Raw genomic sequence first — 27,412 nt, forward strand, 5'->3', positions numbered from 1 at the left:
TCCCTCCTTCAGTTCCTTCTTGCTGGAAGTGATTCCGAAAGAGGGGAGAGTGGGACGGTTTTGGATGGACAAGAGCAACACATCTCGAAGAACACCACTTATGGAAGGTAATTGTCTTTTTTCTTCGAGTGATTGCTCATACGCATTTCAAGTTAGGTGATTCCCAAGCTGCTATCCAGCGGAGAGGTCGGCGATCACTAGTCTGCAACACAGCATTCCCAAACGCAGCATCACTCTAGTCTGATGTTGGATGACATAGTGGGACGTAAACACGTAGACCAAGGACCCCATGGCTGCTCAACAAATGTCTTGGACAGGGACATGCATAAGAAAGGCCGTTAATTAGGCCTACACCTGGATCGAATGGGCAGACGATTGAAGGAAAAAGCTTCACAGCAACTGTGCATGTAGCGCGCACAAACCTAACTTGGAGTGTTCATGAGGAATCACTCAAAGAAGAACTAAAGGGTCCAGTCCTGCTGATGACCCAAGTGGATATAATCATGATGCCATATGATGGACTTTCCCTTTTTTCAGTTGGCTTTAAAAAAACAAACAAACCCTTAGGAAATTGTAACAAAGAAAAACTAAGCTGAAAGAACATTAGGCTGAGTAACTCACTTCATTTTGCCTCATTTTTAGCAAATGCTTAATAAGGCTTTTCTAGTGCACTAGAGAATGGTGGGGACTGATTGGTTTGTGGCCCAGATGCAAGCCCCACAGGATTGCAAGTGTGGGCACTAGCAGTTCCGTTTGCAAGGCAAGTGTCAGTGTCTGTAAAGCACTATTTAAATGCCATGTATTATCAGTCAGTTATGCACAGTTGTGCAGTCGTTTCTGAAATGTGCTGACTTCCTAGAACTCTTGTGCCTTATTAACAAACAGATCCCTGAAGATCACAGTGCCACTGTCATGAAAAACAGCACTTGTTTCAGGGACCTTTAGGGGTCTTTTTATAAGCCTTGTGTAATAATTCATTCAGAGTGGGCGTTTTGATGTCAAAAAGTAACCAGGAGCCAGAGGACTACCAAATGTTCTGACACTTTCTCCTGTGCTCCAGGCCTTGGGCTGCTGACATTGGGCATCTAACCCTGTGACTCTAACGTGCAGAGGCTTATCCTGTTATCAGGACAGCAGCTGGACAACCTTGGTGTCATTAAAGTAACTGTGCAAAGTTTGTTTGGATAAACCCAGAGGGTTGTTTGCTAGACAAACAGCATATGATGGGAGTCCACCAATCCCCATAGATCTCTTTACTGGCCAACTGCTTCTGTCAAAAAAGGAGAGGTTATTAAATCCCTACCAAGGGGGTTCTCTTTCATTTGTATTTGGAAGAGTCCCCCAATTTCAGAGGAGGCTTCTCTGTCCAATTATGAAACTTTCCACGGTGCTAGTTCTCTGCTGTGTTTTTTTCTCTTGCAGAGCCAGCCCTGTCCCAACTGAGGATGCAGGCTGTGATGACCCTGATGTCACTGAAGCTGTGGAAATAGCACTGACAAAATATAATGCAGACAAAAAAGATGGCAACCAGTTTGCTCTGTACATGGTGATGGAAGCAAAGAAAACAGTAAGTAAACTTTGGAAAAAGCATCTTTGTACTTTTTCCTTATGGCCAGATTCGGCCCACCTCCATTATGGGGAATCACACCTTGGTCTGCATGTTTCAATGCAATCAAAGCAACTGGTGGCAGAGCAAGATATTAATACTCATGGAAACAAGTAGCAGAATCTAGTTCTGTATATTTCTGCTGTTCCTGATTAATACTGAGCCCTTACTCACACCGGTAAGCAGTTCCTGTCAGTTTGATTACTCGTGCCAGAAAATGCTCACCAATGTGAATAAAGGTTTAAAAATCTGGCCCCATGGAGAAAAAGAAAATTTTAAATTCTTGTAGCTAGGTTGAGGCAAGTACTAAAAGATCTCTGAGTAGTTTTTTTCATAAAACTCAAGGGGACTACTCAAGGAGCAATGAACTACTCCACATGAGCCGTGGCATCAGAATTTGGCTCTTTCTTTGCACTGTATGGCAGTACCTTCTCTTGGACTATTAAAGGGAATTGGATTGCAGAACTAAGTTAGGAAACTTGGTTTCTTTTCACTGCTTAACAACTGACCTAGTGTTGTCTCCTTACCAAATTACTAGTTGGAAATGCTAACATTGACCCATCATGGGGAAATCTTTGAGGCCTATGTCAGAAGCATACTAATTTATTAACAAAAACGTGTCTTGAAGAGCTGGTTGCAATGTGGAAAATATATCTGCAAATAATTGATATGGCAAATGACAGAAAGATTCTGAATTACTTATAAATGTTATTTGATGGTCTCCAGGCCTGAGTCCTGAATCTACCCACAACATCAGCTCTTACTGGTATATAGTGATAAGTCTAACAAAAGAGCACTTATTCCCGAGAGCCACACAATGGGGATGTTAGTAAAATGAGAACGATCAGCCCTACTTGAGTTGGGAACTACACTGATATCTTTCTACTGCATTGGATTTTAAATTGTAGATCATCAGAAACAATATATTAATAAGAATATTTATCACTCAAAGATCTCAAAGCACTGTCTATCTTGTGGGGGAAAGAAAGGGAGGAGCAAGAGGGGAGGACTGCAAAGCCTACAAAAGAGATTTCATAGAATCATAGGACTGGAAGAGACCTCAGGACATCATCAAGTCCAAACCCCTACCCAAAGCAGGACCAACCCCAACTAAATCATCCCAACCAGGACTTTGTCAAGCTAGGACTAAAAAACTTCAATGGATGGAGATTCAATCACCTCTCTAGGTAACCCATTCTAGGCTGTGTCCAGACTCAGGGGTTTTTTCGAAAAAAGTAGCCTTTTTTCGAAAAAACCTCACCTGCGTCTAGACTGCAGCCGCATTCTTTCGAAATTAAATCGAAAGAACGCGGCTTTTCTTTCGATGGCGGTAAACCTCAATTTACGAGGAAGAACGCCTTCTTTCGAAAGTTCCTCTTTCGAAAGAAGGCGTTCTTGAATGTAAATAGGGCTTCTTCGAAAGAGAGCATCCAGACTCACTGGATGCTTTCTTTTGAAAAAGCAAGCCGCTTTTTCGAAAGTTCAACGTGCAGTCTAGACGCTCTCTTTCGAAAGAGGCTTGCAGTCTAGACATAGCCCTAATGTTTCACCACCCTCCCAGTGAAATCATTTTTCCTAACATCCATCCTAAACTTTCCCTCTTCAACTTGAGACCATTGCTCCTTGTTCTGCCATCCGTCAATACTGAGAACAGCCTTTCTCCATCCAGATTTGATCTGGTCTTATTGCTTTTTCTAAATATAGTCTTGATTTCCCTTATCACCAGTCTTCCACTGTTGTATTCATCAATTAAATGGCTTCTGATTACACTTTTATGTACATTAATCGTTGATCAGATAATTAAACATAAAGGATGGCTACTGAAAAACTGAGCCTGCCCTGATTAAAAACCTAGCTAGTAGCCATTATTATGAAATAAAATAACAAACAATGTGACATAAGGAGCCAATCCTTTCTCTCATTTACATCTGTTACTCGCTGACGTAAAGTTATTCCAGATTTACAACAATGTAACAGACAGCAAAATATGGGCCATTCCAGGCTAGATCCTCAACTGGTGTAAATTCGCATAGCTCGATTAAAGTCATAGAATCATAGAACTGGAAGGGAAAGTCCAGGACCCTGCACTCATGGCAGAACCAAGCAGCATCTAGATCTTCCCTGAGAGGTCTAACCTGCTCTTAAAAGTCTCCAATGATGGAGATTCTGCAACCCTAGGCAATTTTGTCCAGTGCTTAACCACCCTGACCATTAGGAAGTTTTTCCTAATGTCCAGCCTAAACCTCCCTTGCTGTAATTTAACCCCCTTGCTTCTTGAACAATCATGAGCTGTTAAGAACAATTTTCCTCTCTCCTCCTTGTAACAATATTTTATGTACTTGCAAACGCTTACCATGTCTTCTCTCAGTCTTCTTTTTTCCAGAATAAACAAACCCAAGTTTTTCATCTTCCCTCATAAGTCTTGTTTTCTAGACCTTGAATAATTTCTGTTGATCTTCTCTGAACTTTTTCCAATTTCTCAATATCTTTCCTGAGATGTGGCACTGAAAACTGGACACACTATTCCAGTTGGAACCTAATCACCATAGAGTATAGCAGAAGAATTATTTCTCATGCTTGCAACACTCCTGCTGATACATCCCAGAATGATATGATATGTGCAGTGGAGGGTGGGGTTGCAATAGTGTTACACTGTTGACTTATATTTAGTTTCCTATCCACTATCCCCCCCAGATCCCATTCCACATTTCTTCTTTCTAGGCAGTCAGGGTATGTCTACACTACCCTGCTATTTCGAACTAGCGGGGTAATGTAGGCATACCGCAATTGCAAATGAAGCCCACGAGGAGTAACGGTAGTTCGAACTAGGAAGCCTAGTTCGAACTACCTAGTTCGTGCCGCGTGTAGCCGCGCGGCACGGGGTTCGAACCAGCCGGGATTTAAAAATGGCGGCGCCCGGCTTATGCAAATGAAGCCCGGGAAATTCAAATCCCGGGCTTCATTTGCAATTGCGGTATGCCTACATTACCTTCCTAGTTCGAAGTAGGAGGGTAGTGTAGACATACCCTCACTTCCCATTTTGTAATTGACTGTTCCTAACTGGAGTACTTTGCATTTGTCCTTGTTGAATTTCATCCTATTTACATCAGATGATTTCCCAGTTTTCCCTGATCATTTTGAATTTTAATCCTATCCTCCAAAGCACTTGCAACCTCTCCCAGCTTGATACAGTCTGCACACAGGGTCATCTTTACCCATATGCAGAATACGCCGCTACATAGGGCATCTGAAAATTTGGGGCACCACTGGGTCTTAATGTCCATTCACCTGTCCCTTCCTATCTGTGTTCTTTGGCTTTGCTTCCTCTGCAGAAGATCTAGTTAAAAAGTTAAAAAGCCTGCTAGACCTATTAGCAGAACGTTGAGCGGGTAAAAGAGCTATTCAGTTGGTAATGAAGCTATTTAAAAAGTGTTTGCAGCCCGGGGTATATACTAGTTTGTGAATTTACTGTATTAGTGGACAGGATGTCCATTTAAAAATTGTTTTAAAAACATCTTTGTCCACAAAAGCTTATGCTCAAATAAATCTGTTAGGATATGTCTATACAGCAAATTTATTTTGAAATAACAGCCGTTATTTTGAAATAACTTTCCTAGCGTCTACACAAGCCAACTGCTATTTCGAAATTAATTCAAAATAGCGGAGGGCTTATTTCAAAATTGGCAAACTCATTCCATGAGGAATAGTGCCAATTTCGAAACTGCTATTTTGAAATAAGCGCTGCATAGACGCTTATTTCAAAATAGGGGGCCTCCAGCCCTTCCCAGGGTGCCCTGCTGGCCGCCCTGGCCACAAGGTAACTTCTGACCTCATGCCCTGCCGGAACCAGTTCTTGCTGGACTTAAATGTGATTCAGCATCCAATCAGTGTGGACGCGCTATTTCAAAATAGCAAACAGCTATTTTGAAATGCATCTTGTGTGTAGACGCATTATTTCGGAATAAGATATTTCGAAATAACCATGTCAAAATTAGATATTTTGAAATAACGCTGTAGTGTAGACATACCCTTAGTCTTTAAGGGTACATCTACACAGCAGCGTTATTTCGGAATAACTGACGTTATTCTGAAATAACATAGTGCATGCCTATACTTCAAGCCTTTATTTTGAAATAATGTCAAGATGGAGGACTTCTTACTCCAAATCATGGTAACCCTCATTTCATGAGGAGTAAGGGAAGTCAGAGGAAGAATGTCCCTTCTTCGACTTCCTGCTCTGTAGACAGCACCAACAGCCGAATTAAGCTATTTTGACTTCAGCTACACAAATGACATAGCTCAAGTTGCATAGCTTAATTTGACTTTAGCCCTGCTGTGTACACGTAAGGTGCCACAGTACTCCTTGTGGTTTTTGCAGACAAATAACATGGCTCCCCCTCTGATAAAGTGCCTTCTAATACCACCTGAGGACATTGATTCACCAAATCTGGAGAGTGGAAGGAAGTGCCTCCCACCCTTCTACCAACCAGGCCCAACTATAATAAATAAAGGCTGACACAAGCACAATCGAATGGCGGGGAAAGGCACAGCCTTCCCAAATACCCAGGCATGACCACACCCACACTCCTCCCCCAGAATGCCTATTGCTTCAGTAGTGCTGTTCCTGGGAGCCATGGTGAAGCAATAGGTGTTCCTGGGGCAGAGTGTTGCTGCCTCCAGACTTCAGCCATGCTGAGGTTGCAAACTCTAGGGCTGCGTGCTGCCTGCCCTTCCTGTGCTCAAGGGCCAGAGAGGCTTGGGTTGTATGCTGCCCACCCTCCCCATGGTGTTCTGGGGCCGGGGAGGCTCCCATGGGGCACTGAAACCTTGCCCCTGTGGTGGTGGGGCCTCAGGCAGAAGGGGGCATATGAGGGCTTACCTCCCCCAGCCCTACATTCACTCAACACCCATGCCAATGTGCTCGAGCTGCTGACCACCAAAGAAGCAGCTCATATTTGCTAAATCAGAGAGCACTTGAAATACTAGGATGCAAATGAATTGAAAATACGACAGCTTTTTGCACCATTTTTCCATCCTAGAGATAGTATGTGGGAAAACTTAGACAATGCCTAAAAAGGACAAATAATATAATTAAATATGTTAACATTAGCTACGTTAAAGCACGCTTTATCAGTCCTAAGTATACACAGTATGAAATCCCTTTGAAACCTCATCCTCTCCGATGATTTCTGTTTTATCGCTACGCAAATGACAACTTACATGTTGTTTTCTCCAGGTGGGCCCTGACAAACAGTTCTTTGTGACGTACCAAATAAGAGAGAGCTCTTGTGCTGTTGGAGAAGATAAACGCTGGCAAGACTGTGATTACAGGCCATGTGCAGATGCGGTAAGAGCTGCTTTCTTTTTAAAAAAAAATGCCATAGCTGGGTAGCAGTGTAACTAGCAAGATAGCACACTCCTGGGGATAGAGTGCACTTCCGCTGCCAGTGATTCTGAAAATGCTACTGGAGGGTTCCATATTTATTGAGTCTTAGTAGAATTGAAGAGGAAGTACTCAGGTTACAAGTAAAATGATGCAACCTGGTTCCCCTCTCTTATTCCTAACTGGCAGCTATGCAAACCCAGCCTGATGTCCTCTAGTCAAGCTGGGCAATCCTTTCCGGCATGCTCCAGAAATTAAGCCCCAGCAGGCCAAGTTATGCCCTCATTGACAACTGTACAACCCTTGTTGCTGTCAGCGGATTGCAAGGGCAGAGTCCTCCTGTCCAAAGAACAGTTCAAGAGGCCATCCAAGGCCTCACACTTTTGGGAGCCCTGTGGCAGCTGCCTCAAACATCCTACAGAGGCGACCCAAGGGATGACTTGGAGCCGGGACCTTGTGTGGCGGCAGAAGGGGTTGTCCCCTGCACTCAGCCTCTCAGTGGCAGCAGGAAGCAGAGCGCCCCAGTCCTTAGGCATTCTGTTTCCTGCTGCCGTGGAGAAGTAGGGCATAGCAGACTGGGAGGGCAGCATGACTCTAGCTCCTGTAGCTGTGGGTGGGGGTGGCCCCTGCTGCTGCCACACTAGGTCCCTAGTGATCCCCTGATTCCAGGGACAGAAGAAGCCGCAGAGGGGGAAACGGATGGGGCTTGGAGTAGGAGTGGAGTGGGGGTAGGACCTGCACCCCTCTCAGGATGGCCATGTGCATTGGTATGAATGCTATCAGTTCGTATTCCTTTTCTCCATTAAACATTAGTTACACTTCCCAATTGTGTTTTATTATTGCAACAAACTACCACAGGAGTATTTCACAGCAATAAATACGGTGTTAAATGTATTTCTGCATCCAGTGGCTTAAAGACAAATGGTGTCATTTATGTTTGTAGGAATCAGGCAAATGTACGGCTCAAGTTTACGTTGACAAGACCAAGAATATAAGTAACGTTACACAAGAATGCAGAATAATCACAGGTATGTTACTTCTCAGAGTGGCTTTATATACTTGGATTGAATAAAAAAAGAACTTCAAACTGCAAAAGAACTTTGTTGAGTTTCCAGGTAGTTTTACATTGTTTGCTGTGTTGTTGTAACTGTGTTCGTCTCAGGATATGAGACAAACAAGGTGGCTACGTCTACACTGGCCCCTTTTCCGGAAGGGGCATGTAAATTTCATGAGTCGTCGTAGGGAAATCCGCGGGGGATTTAAATATCCCCCGCGGCATTTAAATAAAAATGTCCGCCGCTTTTTTCCGGCTTTTAAAAAAGCCGGAAAAGAGCGTCTACACTGGCCCCGATCCTCCGGAAAAAGCGCCCTTTTCCGGAGGATCTCTTATTCCTACTTCGAAGTAGGAATAAGAGCCTCCGGAAAAGGGCGCTTTTTCCGGAGGATCGGGGCCAGTGTAGACGCTCTTTTCCGGCTTTTTTAAAAGCCGGAAAAAAGCGGCGGACATTTTTATTTAAATGCCGCGGGGGATATTTAAATCCCCCGCGGATTTCCCTACGACGACTCATGAAATTTACATGCCCCTTCCGGAAAAGGGGCCAGTGTAGACGAGCCCGGTGGGTGAGGTAATACCGTTTACTGGACCAACATCTGTTGGTGGACAGGACAAGCTTCTGAGCTCTTCTTCAGGTCTAAAGAAGGTAACCAGAGTGACCCGACTAAATACCAGGTGGGACAGATGTAAGGGATTCACACATTTTACAGGAGACCACTTTAAAATGAATGAAACAATACCTCTGCAGTTACAGGACAATGGAAGCTTAGGAGGTACAGAGTGTGTTGCAAATTGTAATAGGGCATAAAATCAGCGTCTCTGTTAAGTCCAAGCCGTTCATGTCCAACAGAGTGATGAATTTAACTTCTCGGGCTCAGCTTTAGTAGGTGTTGTGCAGATTTCTTTTGAGGATACAAACTGCGGAGTGACTGCTTTGTGAAAAATGTTCACATTCTGGTGATATGGATTTTTGTTTTCTTATCATTTTTCTGTGTGGGTTCATTCAAGAGCACAGTGATTATCTGGTTTTACTCACGTTGTTGTTGGGGAATTTGACATGCTGGAGGTGATACACCGCAGGCTGTGATAGGCACACGTGAGAACTGTGGAATCACGGATCTTGAAAGGAGTGTTGTGAGTATACCGACCAGCACTGCCATGGAGATATGTCTGTAGGGTTTCCATGCACTGTTCTAAAAGGTTCTGCTGCTGTCTTGAGCCGACTTGTCCTAGTCTGTAGAGACCTTGCTTCTAATGACGAGTTCTAGTTGTGGGGTGGTAGGTAACAAGTAGAGGTGTGCAGTCGGTGGGTAGGTTTTTTCCATTCTCCCATTTGGGTGGCCCATTCCATGAGGCAATCTACCTCTCTGGTGGAATGTCCTTGTTTAGCAAAAGAGAGTTGAAGTGTGTTAAGGTATATACCCTGAATTTTAAATCTGTTCACTAGCAACAGAAATTGTTCCAAGAAAAGATAGCATCTATTTTGCTTCTCAGATAGCTTTAAAGGCAGAAGGCAAAACCCTGCATCATTCCATTGAAAACCTCAGACATCATTTTCCAGAGGTTAAAAACACATTAAAAATGAAATTCCGCTCCACTTTTTTATACAAGCACATGCTGTGCAAATGCCACTCAGTTATCATAAAAGAAAACCAGAGTCATGGGCAGTGTGTGACTCCTGAATTTGGGGAGGCTGGACCTGAGTGCCAGAAGCTCAATAGATATGTAGGAAGATACTGGCACGCTGACTGTCTTGCCCCCTGCAGCTCCTCTTCACTCCACTCCAGACCCCACTCCCACTTAGCCCATCCCTAGGCCCTCCCAGCCATCATTAAACCTCTCTGCTCTGTACATCCCAGAGGGCCTCCCCACTCCTGCTGCACACACCTTTCTGCCCTACAGGGCTTGCCCGCCTGCACTTCTCTGCCCCTTTAGGGGCAAGGAGGTACGAGTCGCAGGTGGTGAGGCAGCAGGGAGGAGCCAAAGGGGCAGCAGAGGCGGGTGGGTGCAGGGAAGCAGAGGAGAAGCGCAAGCCGAAGGTGTCACGGGGAAGAGATGTCAGAGGGACAGGAAGAGGAACTGTGTAGTTGGGGCCATGGGCAAAGAAGAACGTTGCAATGGAGCATGGGTGGAGCCATGGCCAGGGGACCCTTTCAGCAGCAGCACTCCAAAGATGCAGACCAGCAACGTGCCTCCAAAGGAAGGTGTGCCACATCCTCTCTGGGGAGGATAGCCTCAGGGTTCCCTGTAAGCTGAGCACTTGGGCGGCCACCCAGGAGCGATTCAAATGCCGCCCAGCTGATTAGCAGAGTGCCCACAGAACCCACAGCCAGCAGCATATGTTTCTACTGGCGGTGCACATTTGCACATGAATGAAAAAATAAGAGGGAATCTCTAGCCTCTCCTGGCCTTTTATATCTGCTGCTCATAACCAGACTCTGCTTGAAGAATATTTTTAACCCTTTACATTTCAGCCAAATCAAAACTGATTTTCACTGGCTCAAGGTCCATCAGTGACCTATCAGCTGGATCTCCCTCAAATTAGAAGGGTCTATCTTCAGCCCCTGAGGCACAGCTAATGTTCAAATAAAGACAGAAGAAAGTTTTGCTATATGCAAAAATGTATCTTTTTCACTATCTTCATATTAAAAATGGTTGAAACTGGTTTTGCTCAAATTTAAATCCCCACCCTCCACCAATGACTCTTCTGCCCAATGAGGAAAAAATCATTCCAAATAGTAAAAGACTGACAGAATTTTAATAATCTGAAAAGGGCCCTTTGGAATGGAAATATTTAAGCAATCTTAACAATAGTTGGTGACCCCAGCTCTGCTTGTAATCAGTGCATCCCCTTCATATGTGGTTATCAAATCCGTGCATAAATTCTTGCATTACAAAGATTGAAAACACCACAGCTGCGCTTCTTTGAGTGTCCATCTTTAAGTACCAACTAAATCATATTTTAGTTCACGCGCATTTGTAGGGCAATGGTGACATCTAGTAGCCAGGAAAGTTAATGTGCATTTCTTGGGGATGCATTTGATTGCATTTTTTAGAAAGTTAAAGCCTACATTTGAATCAAATGTAAAACTGCTGCACAGCATCAGAGGCACAGGTGCAGTTTTGGAAAAAGTGTAAATATTTTCTACTACCTGTGAAAAGAGCTAAAATTGTAGGTAAGGCCACAATCTGACCCACCGATTTTACTTAAATTCCATCGATATCTGATATTGTTTCATGTTGATTCTCAAGGTCATTGAATTACAAATTTAATTTATGCACTGAACTATGAAATTAGTTTATGAAAATTCTACCTGTGCTTACAAGACAGGAAGGGGAGTTAATAGGATTAGTGGCAGGAAACAAAGTCTGGAGCCTCCTCCTTCCAGATTGCCCATTCAAATATAGCCCAGCTTTGTGGTGCCTGAAAGTTGATTTCGCCTCGTAAGCACATGGCAGCATTTGTCAGAGCAATTTAGACAATGCGTCTAAGAGTATCTGGGCCTACATTTGTAGGGGAGATCCACGTTACAGTGGCTTACCTCCAAAGGTGCCAGCTGAAATGTTAATGTTGAGTTTTCCATTGCAGTATGGTGTAGAGCACAAACTGCTGCTCGTTGGCTGTGAACTATCTGGTAAAAACTACAGCCACCTGAGGAATCTCCCTTTACTGCAGCCCCTTGCTGAGCTGATGGACGACTTTCTCTCTTGCGCAGTTTCAAAGCTGCATGATGTATTTTCACATGAAAAGTAGAGAAGAGCCTGAAACAAAATCTTCAATCCAAAGACTCCTGGACTTGGGTGGATGAAGGGTTTGGCATCTGTACTCAGATCTGGATCCAGATTTTCAAAGGTGCCCCTACAGCTATACTGAAATGCCTGGTTCTGGCCACCTTGAATGTTGGGTGGAGGGGAGGCTGGACTCTGAATCGATATTTTCTTGCCCCAGTTCTTTGTCAATGAAAAGGAATGAGGATATTTCCTCCTCAAACTCTCTCTCTTGATCACAAAAAATTTAGGAGCTAAACAACTGAGGCTGTTTTACTAAGCAAAAAGCTAAATTTTTTGGTTGGTCTGGTTTTTTTTAATCAGAACATGTGTGTCCTGGATGCTTTCACCCTATACCGGTAGACGACAAGGAACTATTACGCATTGTGAAACATGCTGTTGGGGTCTTTAACAACCAGAGTAACCACTACTTCCATTTTGACGTTGGTCAAATAATAAAGGCCACCAAGCAGGTTTGTATAGCAGGCTTTTTTTGTTTATTTTATAAAAGAGGATACTTTGGTTATTTGTATCTATCTACCTGCAGTTAATCCCATTTTACAGTAATAACATATGTGATATAAAAATAACATTTATTTCCTATAAAAAGGCTAACGGACTGGGTTTTAGTGGCTTCTGAACTGCTACTGCATGTGGTTTGTCCTTGTCTTCAATTTCAATGTTCAGCATTGGTACAGCTGCACACGTTACCAGGACAGAGAGCCAACAGCCACACGAGGCCCACGGGCAGGGGGGGATAATGACAGCTCAGAGCTCCCAGATGGGACAGGGCCTCAAGTGAAAGGGGTGGCAACAGGAAAGCCAGCCTTCAGCACCAACTGTAGCACACCATGCACTCCCCCGAACATCAGCAGCAGCCAGGAGTCCCAGGTTCTTAAAAATCGCTAGGTCCTGGGATACTTCCCGCCTTTGCCTCACCTCTTCCACCTCCTGTCGCCCAGCCTTAGCTGAATGTCCTGTTTTCACGGGTGTGGCCAAGTGTCCCATGGCCCCATAAAATGTGTATACAGCCGTCCATCCTGGCTCTCAGTGTTCTCTGATATTATTTAACTGTAATTTACCCCCAAATGTCTTCTGAACAGCCCAATAAGGAGTGGAAGTGTTGGTAATGCTACTAGACAATATTGACCTCCCGTGGTCTGGAAAATTCTCTGGTTCAGAACTGGTCAAGTCCCAAGAGTGCCAGATTAGAGAGGTTCAACCTGTATGCTTAAAATTCCCACTGAAGACCAAAATACAAAATTCATTTCTGTCTCAAGGTGGAGTGTAGGCCTGTTATTTTTCTGGGCCATTTTCCTTGGAATGGGTCGGAATGGTGTCCCTAGCCTCTGTCTGTATGGAAATGGGTGACAAAGAAGGGATTATGTGAGGGTTACCTGTTGTGTTCCCTCCCTCTGGGGCATCTAGTATTGGCCACTGTCAGCAGATAGGATACTGGGCTAGATGGACCGTTGGTCTGATCCAGTATGGCCGTTCTTATGTTCCTCTTTAGCCTTCTCTAAACCACAGACTACAGTATACCAGTTGCTGACAATATATGTTTGCACGGCGCAGGCTAAAGTCATTCCAGTGTTCTAGACCAGTGTTTCCCAATTTTATTTGGCTGAGGAACCCTTTTCAGCTTTTCAAAATTTCAAGGAACCCCTAGGTTTGTCAAGCAAAAAAAAAGGGGGGAGAGTGGGGGAGGAGAGAGGGACCCACCAATTCATGAAATTCACATTCCTTCCCCAAGACCCTTCCCCATCTCCCTTCTGTGAGGCCTCATCCGCTCTGTTCCCCTCCTCTCCATCACTTGCTATACCCAGCCCTTATACTTGTCTCAACCTAGTGAGAGTGAGGTGTGGGGTGGGAATGAGGGATTTGGGTGTGGGAAGGGGTGAGAAGTACAAGCTCTGGGAGGGTATTTGGATGCAGGAGAAAGGGCTGTTGACTCAGGGAGGGGGCTCTAGGCTGGGGAGTGTTGGGTTCAGGTGGAAGGTTGGGGTGCTGAGCAAGCCAGGGCTTGAGGCTATGAGGGTGCAGGAGTTTGGGCTGGATATGTGAGGGACTCGGGCCAAGAAGTTTGTGAGTATGATGGGCTCAGGACACAGATTTGTGATGTGTGGATGGTGGAGGAATGTTGTGGCAGAAGACTGAGGATGTGGGGATGCAGGAGTGTGGGGATGTAAGAGGCTCAGGACGGGGGTTCCAGTGTATGATAGGCTCAGATTTGGGGTCAGGTGGTGCAGGAGTGTTATGATGTTGCAGTGAAATGGGGGTTTGGTCCCAATTGGGGGCTTGTTGGCCTGGCTTCATTTTTAAATAAAATATTATGTCAAACTCAAAAGGTTTTAGCGCTGTCTTTATATGTGAGAGGGGTGAGGAACCTGTTTTGAGTCAAAGGTCACTGACCCACAGAAAAGTCAGTTGGGGCCACACAAGTGAAATGCAAAAAAACAAATAAAAGCTCCTCCAAAAACCCCCATGCCTCACTAATGTGGTCCCAAATGTGCTGGTGGGGGTAGGGGACAGAGTGCTAGTGGGTGCTGGGGTTGGGGAGAGGGTGCTGCTGGGTGGAAGGATGCTGGCTCAGGTGGCAGGGTGCTGGGGCAAGGTGCTGGGACAGGCAGGTGGCAGGGTGCTGGGGTCAGGGACATGGTCCTGCTGGGCACTGGGTGACTGGCAGGGTGCTGGGACAAGGAACAGGGTGCTGCTGGGTGCTAGCGTGGATGGCAGGGTGCTGGGGCTGGGGCCAGGGCCAGGGCGGTGCTAGGGTGGATGGCAGGGCTGCCAAGGAGTGGGATAGGGATGGGGTGCAGGATATGGGAGGGAGCTGGGGGGTGGAAGGGGACAAGGTCTGGGTGGTAGGTAGGGTGCAGAAGCAGGCTGGATGTAGGGTGTCTGGCTACGAGGGAGGGTGCGAGGAGGGGACTTGGGTAGGAGTTGGACCTCCCTGATCTGGCACCCTCTAGACCTGACTGGTCCCAGATGAGGAATTTTTGGACCAGGGGCGGTCATTTCAGGGCTCCTGGTTCCCCCCTCCCTTCCCCACTAGGCTTCTTTGCACCTCTATCCCCTGCAACCGAACTAAGCTGCCCACCCCTGCTGGTTCCCTGCATTTCCCCCAAAACCATCCCTCACAATCCAAGGGAGTGCAGCACTAGTTCCCTGCAGCCCCTCACAGCCCAGCTGAGCTGCCCATCTGTTCTTTATGCCCTCCCCTATCCACCTCAGCCCAGCTGAGCCCTGCACTGGTTCCCTGCATGCCTCCCCCACAGCACAGCTGATCTCCGTTTCCCTGCACCTCCTCCAAGCCCCACAAAACTGCTGAGCCAAGAGCCAATTCCCTGTCCCTCCCTCCCCTTGAGTCTAGCCCCGGTTCCCAGCACCTCCCTCCTCCTGCAGTCAAACTGAGCTCTGAGCTCCACACACACACCCCCACTCCGCAGCCCAGCCCAGCTCCCCAGACCTACCCACTCTGCAACCCAGCTGAGCTCAATTTCCCTGCACCTTCCCCCAAACCATGTAGACATGCTGAGCCAGTACTGATTCCCTGCCCCGCCTTCCTCCCTCCCCTTGGCTGTGTCTACACTGGCACAATCTTGCGCCAAAGCGGACGCTCTTGCGCAAAAATTTGCTGCCTGTCTACACTGGCCGTGTGTTCTTGCGCAAGTACACTAATGTTCTCATGTATGAAATCAGGGCTTCTTCCGCAAGAACTATGATGCTCCCACTCAGGAATAAGCCCTTTTGAGCAACTATTCTTGTGCAAGAGGCCAGTGTAGACAGGCAACATGAATTTCTTGAGCAAGAAAGCCCTATGGCTAAAAAGGCCATCGACACTTTCTTGGACAAGAGAGTGTCCACACTGCCATAGCTGCTCTTGTGCAAACCTGCTGGTTTGAGCGCACTGCGCAGGGCAGCAGCAGCCAGCTAGGGGGAGCTCAGGGAAGGTCGTGCACTGCAGGGACGGGTCCAGGTCCAGGGGAAGAGATGGTCTGGGGCTGGGCTGGGAGGACGCACACGCGGGGTCGGGACCAGCTCCAGCTCCAGATATTGTGGGAGCATGGGCACTACAAGCCCACACAACTCGCCGCCCATGCCTCTGCTGGTTAGCCGGCTCTCTCTCTCTCTTTTTCAGAGGGGGCGGGAGAGCGCCGGCTCCTCGCGGAACCCCTCGTTTTGCTCCACGGAACCTCAGGGTTCCGCGGAGCACCAATTGGGAAACACTGTTCTAGACCACAGAGTTCTGGACTAGAAAGGTTCAACCTGTACAAGGAATGCACCTTCAAATCCCCCAGGTTCTATGCCAATTTCTGTTCCATGAAAAGGCTATGCATGGGTATGTCTGCACTACAGCACTAATTCGAACTTAGTTAATTCGAACTAAGCTAATTCGAATTAGCCCATCTAGACTTAAAAACTAGTTTGAATTAGCATTTTGCTAATTCGAACTAGCATGTTCACACTGAGTAGACCCTGAACCGAGGTTAAGGATGGCCGGAAGCAGTGCCGGCAGGGCATCAGATGAGGACTTAGAGCGTGGAGATGCTGTCTCAGGCTAGCTGAGGGCTGTGCTTAAAGGGACCTGACCCCCACCCTGGACAGACAGTTCTCAGGGTGCCCCGCTTGCAAAGCAGTCCTGGCTTGGAGTGCCCTGAGTGTCCACACTCAGCACATCTAAAGAGACTGGGACTTTTCAGCTTCGAAAAGAGGAGACTGAGGGGGGATATGATAGAGGTCTATAAAAGCACGAGTGGTGTGGAAAGGGTGCATAAAGAAAAGTTCTTCATTAGTTCCCATAATAAAAGGACTAGAGGACACCAAATGAAATGAGTGGGTAGCAGGCTTCAAACTAATAACAGAAAGTTCTTCTTCACAAAGCAAATAGTCAACCTGTGGAACTCCTTGCTGCAGGAGACTGTGAAGGCTAGAACTAGAACAGAGTTTAAAGACAAGTTAGATAAAGTCATGGAGTGGTACTAGCCAGGGGGTAGAAATGGTGTCCCTGGCCTCTGTTTGTGTAAGGTTGGAGATGGATGGCACGAGACAAATGGCTTGGTCATTGTTTTGGTCCATCCCCTCCAGGGTCCCTAGTGTTGGCCACTGTTGGCAGACAGGCTACTGGGCTAGATGGACCTTTGGTCTGACCCAGTACGGCCATTCTAAGCCCAGGGCTCAGGGTCGGGAGACTCACTGGACCACCCTGATTTTCATGCAAACCTGCTCCTGGGTGCCCAGGCTGGCAGCTCTCCTGCCCTAGACGGCCACTTTCCTGTGCCTAGTGCGGACGTCATGGATGAGGTCCACAATCTCCGCACTAGATCAGGTGGGCGCCCGCCTCTTGCGGACCTGGGCAGGCTCCCGGGAGCCGCCAGCCTGGTCCCAGGAAGAGGCGGAGGGCTGGGTGGCAGCGGGTGTTTGGTTCGTGCTGTGCCAGGTGCAGGGTCTGCTGGCTGGGTGCTGGAAGGCTTGCACCTGGCATGGGCACCGTAGCCAGACCGTGCCCCTTTAAGGGCTCCGGGGCCAGGAGGGGGGCAGAAGAGTTTCCCTGGTGGTGCCCAGAGTGGCCACCAAGGAAAGCTGGGGAGGGCTAGCCTCCCACTAGTTCGAATTAAGTGGCTACACAGCCCATAATTCGAACTACTTAATTCGAACTAGGCGTTAGTCCTCATAGAATGAGGTTTACCTAGTTCGAATTAAGCGCTCCGCTAGTTCGAATTAAGTTCGAACTAGCGGTTTGCCTGTGTAGCGCCTATCAAAGTTAATTCGAACTAACGCCTGTTAGTTCGAATTAACTTTGTAGTGTAGACATACCCCATCTGTGCCAGTGGTTCAGCTTAGGCACCGTATGACAGAGCTCATAGACATATTTCTGGTTTGATTTTAAGTATTATATAACTTGATGCAAGCTATGTATCCTTTCCCTGTGCATATTTGTGTTCTTCCCCAAGTCAGTTTGAGCAAGTGTTTAACTTCCTCAAAATATCATGAGGCAAATCAATTGTATTAAGAAACCAATTTTCATCCTCTATCTGTTAATTCCGTTGGTCACCTTAGCCACAAGACACATGGGTCTATACATTCCATAATCCAAGAGGTCTATGTTGGAGCAGCTGGAGAGGGGATTGCCACACTACCTCTGGACTATGAACAGTCTTCATGTCAACTAGAATAAACTAGTCAAAAGATTTCACTGGGGTGGACTAGGGAAGAAATACGATGTATTTTATGTTGATCCAGCATCTCTATCACTTCTGAATATGGGATCAATGGAATTGTGTCTGCTGCGATGCAGCAAAGATAAGGCTATTCTGTTCTTCCATGAGTTGGGTGCAGCGGCCACAAACAGTGAGCTACATCCTTAGACCAGGTCAGAGGATGAATTTTGCCTCTCCACGTTCCAGAGCTTCACTTGCCATAAAGTCAGAGCACTTGGGATTCACGTGGATTAAGTACGTTGCACCCTTACATCAGATATTATTGAAAGATGCCATTTCACAAACAAAAAAGTGACGAAAACCTTGAACAAGACAGAAGTCAGAAAATGCCCAAGGCAAACACAATTCCACATAACAATAACTGCAACACACCTAGTAATAAATAACACCTACACCTCAAAGTAGCATTATGCTTTGTGCGATGCCTAGGAACATAGGAATTGACACACCAGAGCAGAACCCTCTAGCCACATAGCCAGTACCAGATACTTCAAATGAAGATGTAGGCAACCCTGAACTGTGAAGTAGGGACAGAGGGGGTTGGAATCTGAACCTGAATCTGGTTATAAATTGCACAGCACATTTCTATGTCTCAGTTTACCCAGCTTTAAAATGAGAATAACTGGGCTGTTGTGTGCCTGAATGGCAGCAGAACAGTTTGAAACACTTGGATTGGAAGACATTTCACATGTGCAGAGTGTTATTACTATCTTGGACTTTATGTGGTGTTTTGAACAATTTTTCTTTTAAATATATATTGAATTATCTCCTAAATATTTGTTCCAGGTGGTGGCTGGACTGAATTATGCATTTGAGTATGAAATCAAGGAGACTAATTGCTCCAAGCATCATTTTCCAGAGTTAAGACCTGAGTGCAAACCCATTCCTGGAGGTGTAAGTGATATTCACATCCAGTTTATCAAAACAGATTCTTCTGTTGGTAATTAATTACTGATCATTTTGATTCAGGAAAGTACTTAAGCACCTGCCTAACTTAAGGTATATGTACACTGCAATAGAGCACCTGTGGTTAGTCTGTGTCCACTGACTCGGGCTCATGAAGCTTGAGCTGAAGGATGTAAAAGTACAGCATAATTGTCCAGGTTCAAAGAATCCCACAAGGATGCATCTCTACAGCAAAGCAATGGGGTCTGAATCCTCGGTTCTTGCTTGACTGACAGTTCCACGTTCCACATCCTGGGCGCTGCAGGGTGTGAGTCTTGGGTTAGCGCTGTTTGTGTGTGGTCAGAAAGAAGGGAAGGCTTGAGCCTGAGTTTGAAACCTAGGCTTATACTGTAGTGCAGACATCCCCCAAGGGTTTGATTCTGTAGGTACTAAACATTCTAACTTCCCATTCAAGTCAAAGGGAGTCAAGGGAGTTGTTCAGTACCTTTCAAGACCAAGATGAAAGCGGTCCCATTCATCTTTCATCAATATCTATCTACAAAGGCCTCTTCCATTTTCTCTGGTGGATTTCCCAAGGTCATCTTTTCTCCTGATCAGAAATCACTGGACCTGCTTTTGAAGGTGTATTCAGATCAGTGTAGATCAGGAGAAAATTCTCTGGAGACAATGGAGACTAACCAGTGTTCAAGACATCACAAATTGGCCTCTTATCTCTCTCTTCATGACCCAGTGTTTGTTTGCTATGAAGGAGGCCATCAGGACATTTACAAATATGCTCGCTGAGTATTTCTAACAGAAAATTAAGAGTTTTTTTCCTCCCAACCCAGCATATCGGTCGCTGTGAAGCCAAAGCCTATGTGAATCTTAGGAACACAATTGCAAATGTTGCACAGAAATGCCAGTCAACAGGTATGTGATGATCATGTGTCAGTTGAAAACGGTTAATGGTTTACTACAATTGCAAATTGATGTACAATAAAAATGCCAAAGGACTACAAAAATCACGGGAGGGGGGAAGCTATTCTGCTATCACAGCAAAACTATAAGGCCTCCCTCCCCCCACCCCCTTCCTCACAATGGAAATTTAACAGATAATCTTCTCATTTCCTACAAAGTACTGAAAATCCAAGGGGAAATTCTCTTCTCTGATCTTTACATTGCCATACTTCTATGATATGAGAAGTGGGCCTCTGAACCCTGATTGGGGATCTGCAGGGTTAAGCGCAAGGGCAATCCCACCATGAAGATCAGCAGGGCAGCTCAGAGATAATAATTGTCCCACTAAACTTTATTTCATTTTGATTTATTTATTTCCAAGGGCTACATCGGCTCATCTAGATATTTTCCTAGTTTTACAACAAAAAAAACTAAAAAACATTACTGAAGTGGGTACAAACAAAAATGTCATACAATGACTTGTTTACACTGCTCTATCACGCATGGCCCGTCAAGCCCCACTCCTTTTGCTAGGGGGCCCCGCCCCTTATGGCAGACAAGCTGCCTCCATACTCCTCCACCACCATGGCACAGGGAGGTAGGGTGGCTCCAGTATCCCAGGCCCAGAGCATTGGCGAGGGAGAAGGGCGTGCAGCCTCAGCCTTCTAGAACATGGTGCTGGGGAGGGCAGGCACTTCAGGGCACCAACACTCCACCCCCAGAACGCCTATAGTAGGTGCTGTGGGGGCAGCGTGTAGGCGGGGCCATGCTGGCTGTTTGCCTAGCACATGGCTGCCCATGTGCTCTGTGTCCTCTGCACTGACATAAAAATCCAATACAGGCAGTCCCCGGGTTACATGGATCCGACTTACATCAGATCCCTACTTACAAACGGGGTGAGGCAACCCCGCACTAGCTGCTTCCCCCCAGCAGACCAGGGAGACGCGAAGCTAGCGCTCCCCCCAGCAGACCAGGGAGATGCGGAGTGGCTTTTCTCAGCAGACACCTCAGCTTGAGAATAAAGGACTGAGAGAAGTGAGGTGTGGGAGAATAAAACTGAGCTCTGGAGAAAAGTTTGGCTGGAGTTTCCCCTACAATATGTACCAGTTCCGACTTGCATACAAATTCAACTTAAGAACAAACCTAAGTCCCTATCTTGTACGTAACCCGGGGACTGCCTGTATTTAGATTCCAGTGGATTCATTTTACAATTAAATGGTAAAAATGAAAACATCAGCAATTTTTCAGTAATATCCTTGCTGTGACTCTTTTATTTTTATGTCTGAGTTGATAAGCAAGTTGTATTTAAGTGAGGTGAAACTGGAGAACACAAACAAATCAGACTCCTGCCAAGAGTGGAGTAGTCTGGAAAGGTTGAGAAGTACTGATTTAAAGAACTTTCACAAAGATACAGATATAAGCAAAAAAAAAAAAAAGTCATAGAGGGACAGCCCCTTGAACACGCGTAAATATACTCCACATTCACAATTGGGTTTTGTGTGTGCATCATCTCCTTAGATTGAAGAGCCATAGCCACTTAGACCAATGTTCTCAGAGCCTGTCAACTGGACCCAAGAATTCATCTAGAGCAGAAGCAGGCAAAGGACAGCTTGTGGGCCTCACCCAGGCCATCATCTGTTTTAATCTGGCCCTCAAGCTCCAGCTGGGAAGGAAGGTCTGGGGTTTGCCTTGTCCCACACATGCCATGGCTCTGTGCAGTTCCTAGAAGCATGCCCCGCCTTCCAGTTCCTACATGTAAGGGAAAACACAAGGAACTGTGGCCAATGGGAGCTGAAGGGGCAGTGCTTGCAGACGGGGGGCGGGCAGCACACAGAACTGCTTGGCCACACCTCCATGCAGAAACCCACAGGAAGGGGGACTTGCTATTGCTTCTGGTAGCTGCATGAGGTGAGCAATGCCCCTTTGCGATGTATATTGGCCAAATTGGACAGTCTCTATGAGACAAGATTAATGGACACAAATTAATATTTGAAAAGGTAACACACAGAAACCTGTCGGGGAACATTTTAACTTCCCTGGGCACTCATTAATGGATCTCAAAGTTACTGTATTATTGCAAGCCAATTTCAAAAACCAGTTTGAAAAGGAAGCTGTGTAGCTTAATTTCATTTACAAGTTTGATACCTACAATAGAGGTTTAAACAAAAACCTTAAGTGGGTTACCCGCTACATTCCACATCCTAATGGCATAAAAAACCAAACATTGGGTACTTAAGAGCACTTAGTACCCACTCCATCAGCTTCATTTACAATAGACACTTCACGGGGGTGTATACACAGCACCCTTACCTCAAAATAAGCTACGCAAGTTTCGCTGTGCAAGTTGAGTAGCTTATTTCCAGGTAATTTTAAAGTAGCTTAATTTGAACTTTGGCACTGTCTACACAGCACCAAATTTAAAAATAAAGTGCTACTCTGATGAGTGCCTTAACCCCCGTGGAACGACGGTTACAGGGATGCTGGAATATTGCACCTATTATTTTGAAATATATTTTAAAATAACGGGTGCGTTTAAAGACACAGAACTGCTATTCTGGGATACTTTCAGTATCCCGAAATAGCCCTGCTGTCTAGACGTAGCCTAATTGACAATATTTTTTCCCCTTTTTTTCCTCCTTTTTCTTTCTCTCTACCTGCCCCCCTCCCAGTCCCCTCTCTTTCTCTGCTATTTATTTGGAAACTGAACCCCTTAACTCCATTCGTTGTGCCCACGAAAGCTCATGATACGTTTTTGTTAGTCTCCAAGGTGCTGCAAGACTATTTGTTATTTTTTAAGTATTTTCAGTTACAGACTAACACGGCTACCCCACTGATCCGTTTGCACACTCATTTCTGTAGAGCATTACATTGATCAAATGTACTGTTTGCCCCCAGGCATCTAAATTCTGCTTTTTCCTAAGACAACAACACAAGCATCTACCAAATCAAGCCTCAAAATATTTTAGTTCCCACCTAGCAGAATCAAACAGTTAGTCCTGACAAATACATTTCTACCTCAATGGTTCACCCGAGCCCAATGCAAACTGAATCTTTTGTTCCTTCAATTTATTTGAACTCTGGTGTTTCTTTCAGTGATTCCTCCTCACTCTCCCGTTTGTCTTGGCTGCCCAATGCCCATCCCAACTGACAGTAAGGAACTGGAAGAATCACTGAGTGCTTCCGAGAAGATGTTTAATGAAGACAGTATTGATGATTTCTACTATAAAGCTGAAGGAATATCACATGCCACAGTACAGGTTTGGATTCTTTGTTCCCTTTCATGTTCAGTTTTTTTGTAACACAACCTCTCTGTATTTTATAGAGATAGGCCAAAGATATAGTGATGGCTGGAGTCGGAGGGCTGAAGCAGGGTTAAGGTTTGGATTTACGTTTGAAATGTTGGGAGCTGGTCTTTCTGCCACAGTGTTTCTGCCACTTTGATCATCTGGGTATCTGAAAGCACATTCCTGCAAATTTCAGTCATCCAAAAGGATTTTTAAAAAAACTCCTTCAATATTTTTTTTTCTCTGAACTGGACCCAAAACTATAGAGCAGGTTTCAGATTCAGGACTCTGATGTGTGTTATGCCCCCTTCTTTACCAAGTCTTTTGGAATCATTCCAAATTTTCTTCTTCTAAATCCCATCTCCTTATCTCTGAATACAGAACCCCCATAACCACCCTAAATCATTTCTCTCCCTCCTTCTGTTTACACATACAAATATTTTAGGCACTTATCATTTCAGTAGAGAGAACTTCATTATTAGGTACTCATTACTGAAGCTTAAAGCTGGCAAATACTGCTTTGTCCATGGGAAGATATATTTAAAATCCTTACTGATTATAATAATTTTCAAGGTAAAATATCTGCGTGAATGGGAAACAATGCACATTAATTTATACATGGTACATCACTAAAACATAACAAACCTCACCTTCCTTGCTTCACCAAAAATATCAGTTTCACATCCTGATTTGTTAGCCTCTCACACAAGTCTGTGTGTCTCTTCCACATAGCCTGGACACATGGTTCACTCTTCCTGAGATGGTCTGAAAGACTTCTATCCATTCTCTCCTCATGGATATTGATCTTTTCTAGTCTCACTTAAGTCTTTTACCTCAGTGGGCACTAGATCAGGACCTAAGGCTATGTCTACACTCACGGCTTCTTGCGCAAGTGATATGCAAATAAGGCTAAGCGTAGACTATCGCTGAGCCTCATTTGCATACCTAATGAGCCACCATTTTTTTCAGAAGAGGCTCTTGCGCAAGAAGGAGCATCTACACTGCCCCTTCTTGCGCAAGAAAAACCATTTTGCGCAACGCCGTTACGCCTATTACTTTTCAGGAAGAACGGCGTTGCGCAAGAGGGTTTTTATTGCGCAACAAGAGGCAGTGTAGATGCTCCTTCTTGCGCAAGAGCCTCTTCTGAAAAAAATGGTGGCTCATTAGGTATGCAAATGAGGCTTGGCAATATTCCACGCTTAGCCTCATTTGCATATTACTTGCGCAAGAAGCCGCGAGTGTAGACATAGCCTAAAACTCACTACTTCTGTGAAGCCAATAAAAATTAGCCAATTAATAGATTTGTTATATAATATCACAATATTAAAAATGCTTCTAGCCTACCCTGGCAGGAGCTAGCTTCACAGAATAAGCCAAATTATCTTTGGTGCTTCTTTAACTCTGTTCCTATTGTCTAGAAACCTCCTTCTTAAATCATGAGTGAAATTAGGAGAGGTTGAACCTCTTTTGTCCAACACCCTGCGGGCCTGACTGGTGCCAAACCAAAGAATTTGAAAACAAGTATTCCTGTGACACATTAAGGACTAACACAAATATATAATAACATGAGCTTTTGTGGGTAAAACCCACTTCATTTGCTGATCCACAAGAAGTCACTATGATCCAGCAGCATTACCAACACTTCCACTGCTCACTGGGCTCTTAGAGGATGTTAAGGTACAAATTAGAACTAAATAACAGCACAGAACATTGAGAGCCAGGACTAATAGTTGTAAACAAACTTTATAGGAACACAGGAAAGTTGACCAGGCCCATGATATGTGAATATCCGGCTAACTAAAATCATGCTACCCGCAGATGTTCCTGGATCAGGAAGTGCCAGACTACAGAGGCTCCAACTGCATATAGATAATTTCATAGAATCACAGACTCATAGAACCATAGAGCTGGAAGAGACCTCAGAAGGTCATCAAGTCCAGCCCCCTGCTCTAGGCAGGACCAATCCCAACTAAATCAACCTGGCCAGGGCTTTGTCAAGCCGAGACTTAAACACCTCGGCGGATGGAGACTCCACTATTTCTCTAGGTAACCCATTCCAGTGCTTCACTACTCTCCTAGTGAAATAGTTTTTCCTAATATCCAACCTGGACCTTTCCCACCACAACTTGAGACCATTGCTCCTTGTTCTGCCATCTGTCACTACTGAGAACAGCCTTTCTCCAGCCTCTTTGGAACCTCCCTTCAGGAAGTTGAAGGCTGCTGTCAAATCCCCCCTCACTTTTTGCTTCTGCAGACTAAACAGACCCAATTCCCTCAGCCTCTCCTCATAGGTCATATGCTCCAGCCCCCTAATCATTTTGGTTGCCCTCCACTGGACCCTCTCCAATGTGTCCACATCCTTTTTGTAGTGGGGGACCCAGAACTGGACACAATATTCCAGATGTGGTCTCACCAGAGCTGAATAAAGGGGAATAATGACATCTCTGGATCTGCTGGCAATGCTCCTCTTAATGCAACCTAATATGCCATTAGCCTTCGTGGCTACAAGGGCACACTGTTGACTCATATCCATCTTCTCATCCACTGTAACCCCCGGTAAGAAAACATGGATGTTATCTTGGCTCCATTGAAATCAGTGGCAAACTGCCATTTACTTTAGTCAAACCAGAATTTCATCCTTTTTCTGTTGTTTCTGATATGAGGTGTCTACCTCCCTTTTGGGTATGATTCAAAAAGATTATATAATAACATGAACATCAACAAATCAACTTTCCCAGGAACATTAATGAATTGATACAGTTCAGCTCTTTCATGTGTTTGGCAAATAATTTGTTTTTCACTGAAGTTGTATTTTTCAGACTCTTCATTTTACCTCATCCAACTTCCCTTCCCTTATATTTGGCTCACTACAATCGTGCCTCGGAAAGATTTCCTTCATTAGTAAGGAAATTATTGCAGTCATGCAGTAAATCAAAGTCAAAATTGTGAACCTTGGATTCTTCTGACCTATTAGTCTCCTCCAATTTCAGGGTTGTGATGCTTTTTTGGGGGAGGAAGGGAAATGGGAGTAAAGAAGATAGATCAATTAGAAATGTATATTAATTGTCTCTTTTACTGTCAAAGCGTTTTCTTTGTTTTTATGCACACGTCTTTGGTGGCATGGTGTTAAGATTTTAGAGTACTGGCTTGTCTGTGAAACTTCTGCAATGAAAACACATTTAATGAGGAAAATCTTCTTACTGATTTTTCAGGTGGTTGCTGGAAGAAATTATAATATAACATTTAAAATGAGGAAGACAAACTGCTCGAAAACAGATGTCAAGGAACAGAGTGAATATTGTGTAGCTACAACAGACGGTGTAAGTGACTGGAATGCTGCAGAACACCAACTCAGAGCAATGGCTCTCAATTAACCCTACTGAACTGCACCAGAAAAGACCATGTTCTTTAAAAAAATCCCAACAAAACAAAAATAGACACCACCAAACCAGCAACCCAGGTTTGGTGTTTTTATTAAATAACTTCAATTGGTCGTTGCTGCCACTAGCAAGCCAGATCAGTAAAGGCTAGTTATTCCTCGATAAACGGAGGGATTTTTCTCTCTCAGCATTATCTTTACCTTTATTGTTAGTTCTGTGTGTGATCCAGGATATTGCTAAAGGACAGCAGAAAGGGTTGGTTTGGTCAACTCACTCCAACTGCACAATCCATTTGATTAAAGCAAAGATATTGGGATAATTTTGACCATTTCATGGGTGGTTGATCAAAAAGGAAAGGGGGTGAAATGCTACTACCAGGGTGTGGTCACGGTGATGTTGCTGAAGTGTATTCTGCTATGGCGAGGGGCTGGCATACTTGGGGCAAAGGAAGATATGCCAGTCAGGTTCTGCTAGGGTCGAATGCTGAGTTAGTGCTTGTGGAATGTACACTCCTGAGGTGAGGGGAAAATGCCTAGTATTTGTGGCAGGATGGTGGTGGGTGGGTTTCTCCCCACACACACACTCCACCTGCTCATCAAACTCATCTAGCTATTGCTTGGAAAGTACTTTGGAAATGAAAAGTGCTGAGAATTAATGTTATGAGTTGAATTGTGATGTTCATGCTGGCTTTCTAAAGCTAAATGGAACTAAGTGATTATATGATTCCAATATAAGAATCTACAAAGATAAGACAGCTGGATTCTACAGATATTCACATAATGCTTCAAAAATAATAATACGTTTAAAAGGGTTATTAAAATTGTATGTCCTTATTTCTATACAAGTCTATTCCCATGTTTGTGGCTTATTTTTT

General features: G+C 45.0%; 1 protein-coding gene across 2 annotated transcripts in view; it reads left to right on the forward strand.

Moving 5' to 3' along the window:
* Window positions 1–1,303: 1,303 nt before the first annotated feature.
* LOC102454693 (uncharacterized) overlaps window positions 1,304–27,412 on the forward strand; it is a 45,414-nt gene continuing 19,305 nt past the window's right edge. For both annotated transcript variants that reach the window (XM_075938066.2, XM_075938067.2), the window contains exons 1-8: window positions 1,304–1,567; window positions 6,843–6,953; window positions 7,933–8,017; window positions 12,136–12,284; window positions 18,819–18,926; window positions 19,766–19,847; window positions 22,968–23,131; window positions 26,371–26,478. In XM_075938066.2, the coding sequence (XP_075794181.2) occupies window positions 1,373–1,567; window positions 6,843–6,953; window positions 7,933–8,017; window positions 12,136–12,284; window positions 18,819–18,926; window positions 19,766–19,847; window positions 22,968–23,131; window positions 26,371–26,478 (1,002 nt within the window). In that variant the 5' untranslated portion in view covers window positions 1,304–1,372. The remainder of the gene's footprint in view (window positions 1,568–6,842; window positions 6,954–7,932; window positions 8,018–12,135; window positions 12,285–18,818; window positions 18,927–19,765; window positions 19,848–22,967; window positions 23,132–26,370; window positions 26,479–27,412) is intronic.

Source organism: Pelodiscus sinensis, chromosome 10 (assembly GCF_052426305.1).
Source record: "Pelodiscus sinensis isolate ZL-2025 chromosome 10, ASM5242630v1, whole genome shotgun sequence".
In the NCBI taxonomy this organism is placed as follows: Eukaryota; Metazoa; Chordata; order Testudines; family Trionychidae; genus Pelodiscus; species Pelodiscus sinensis.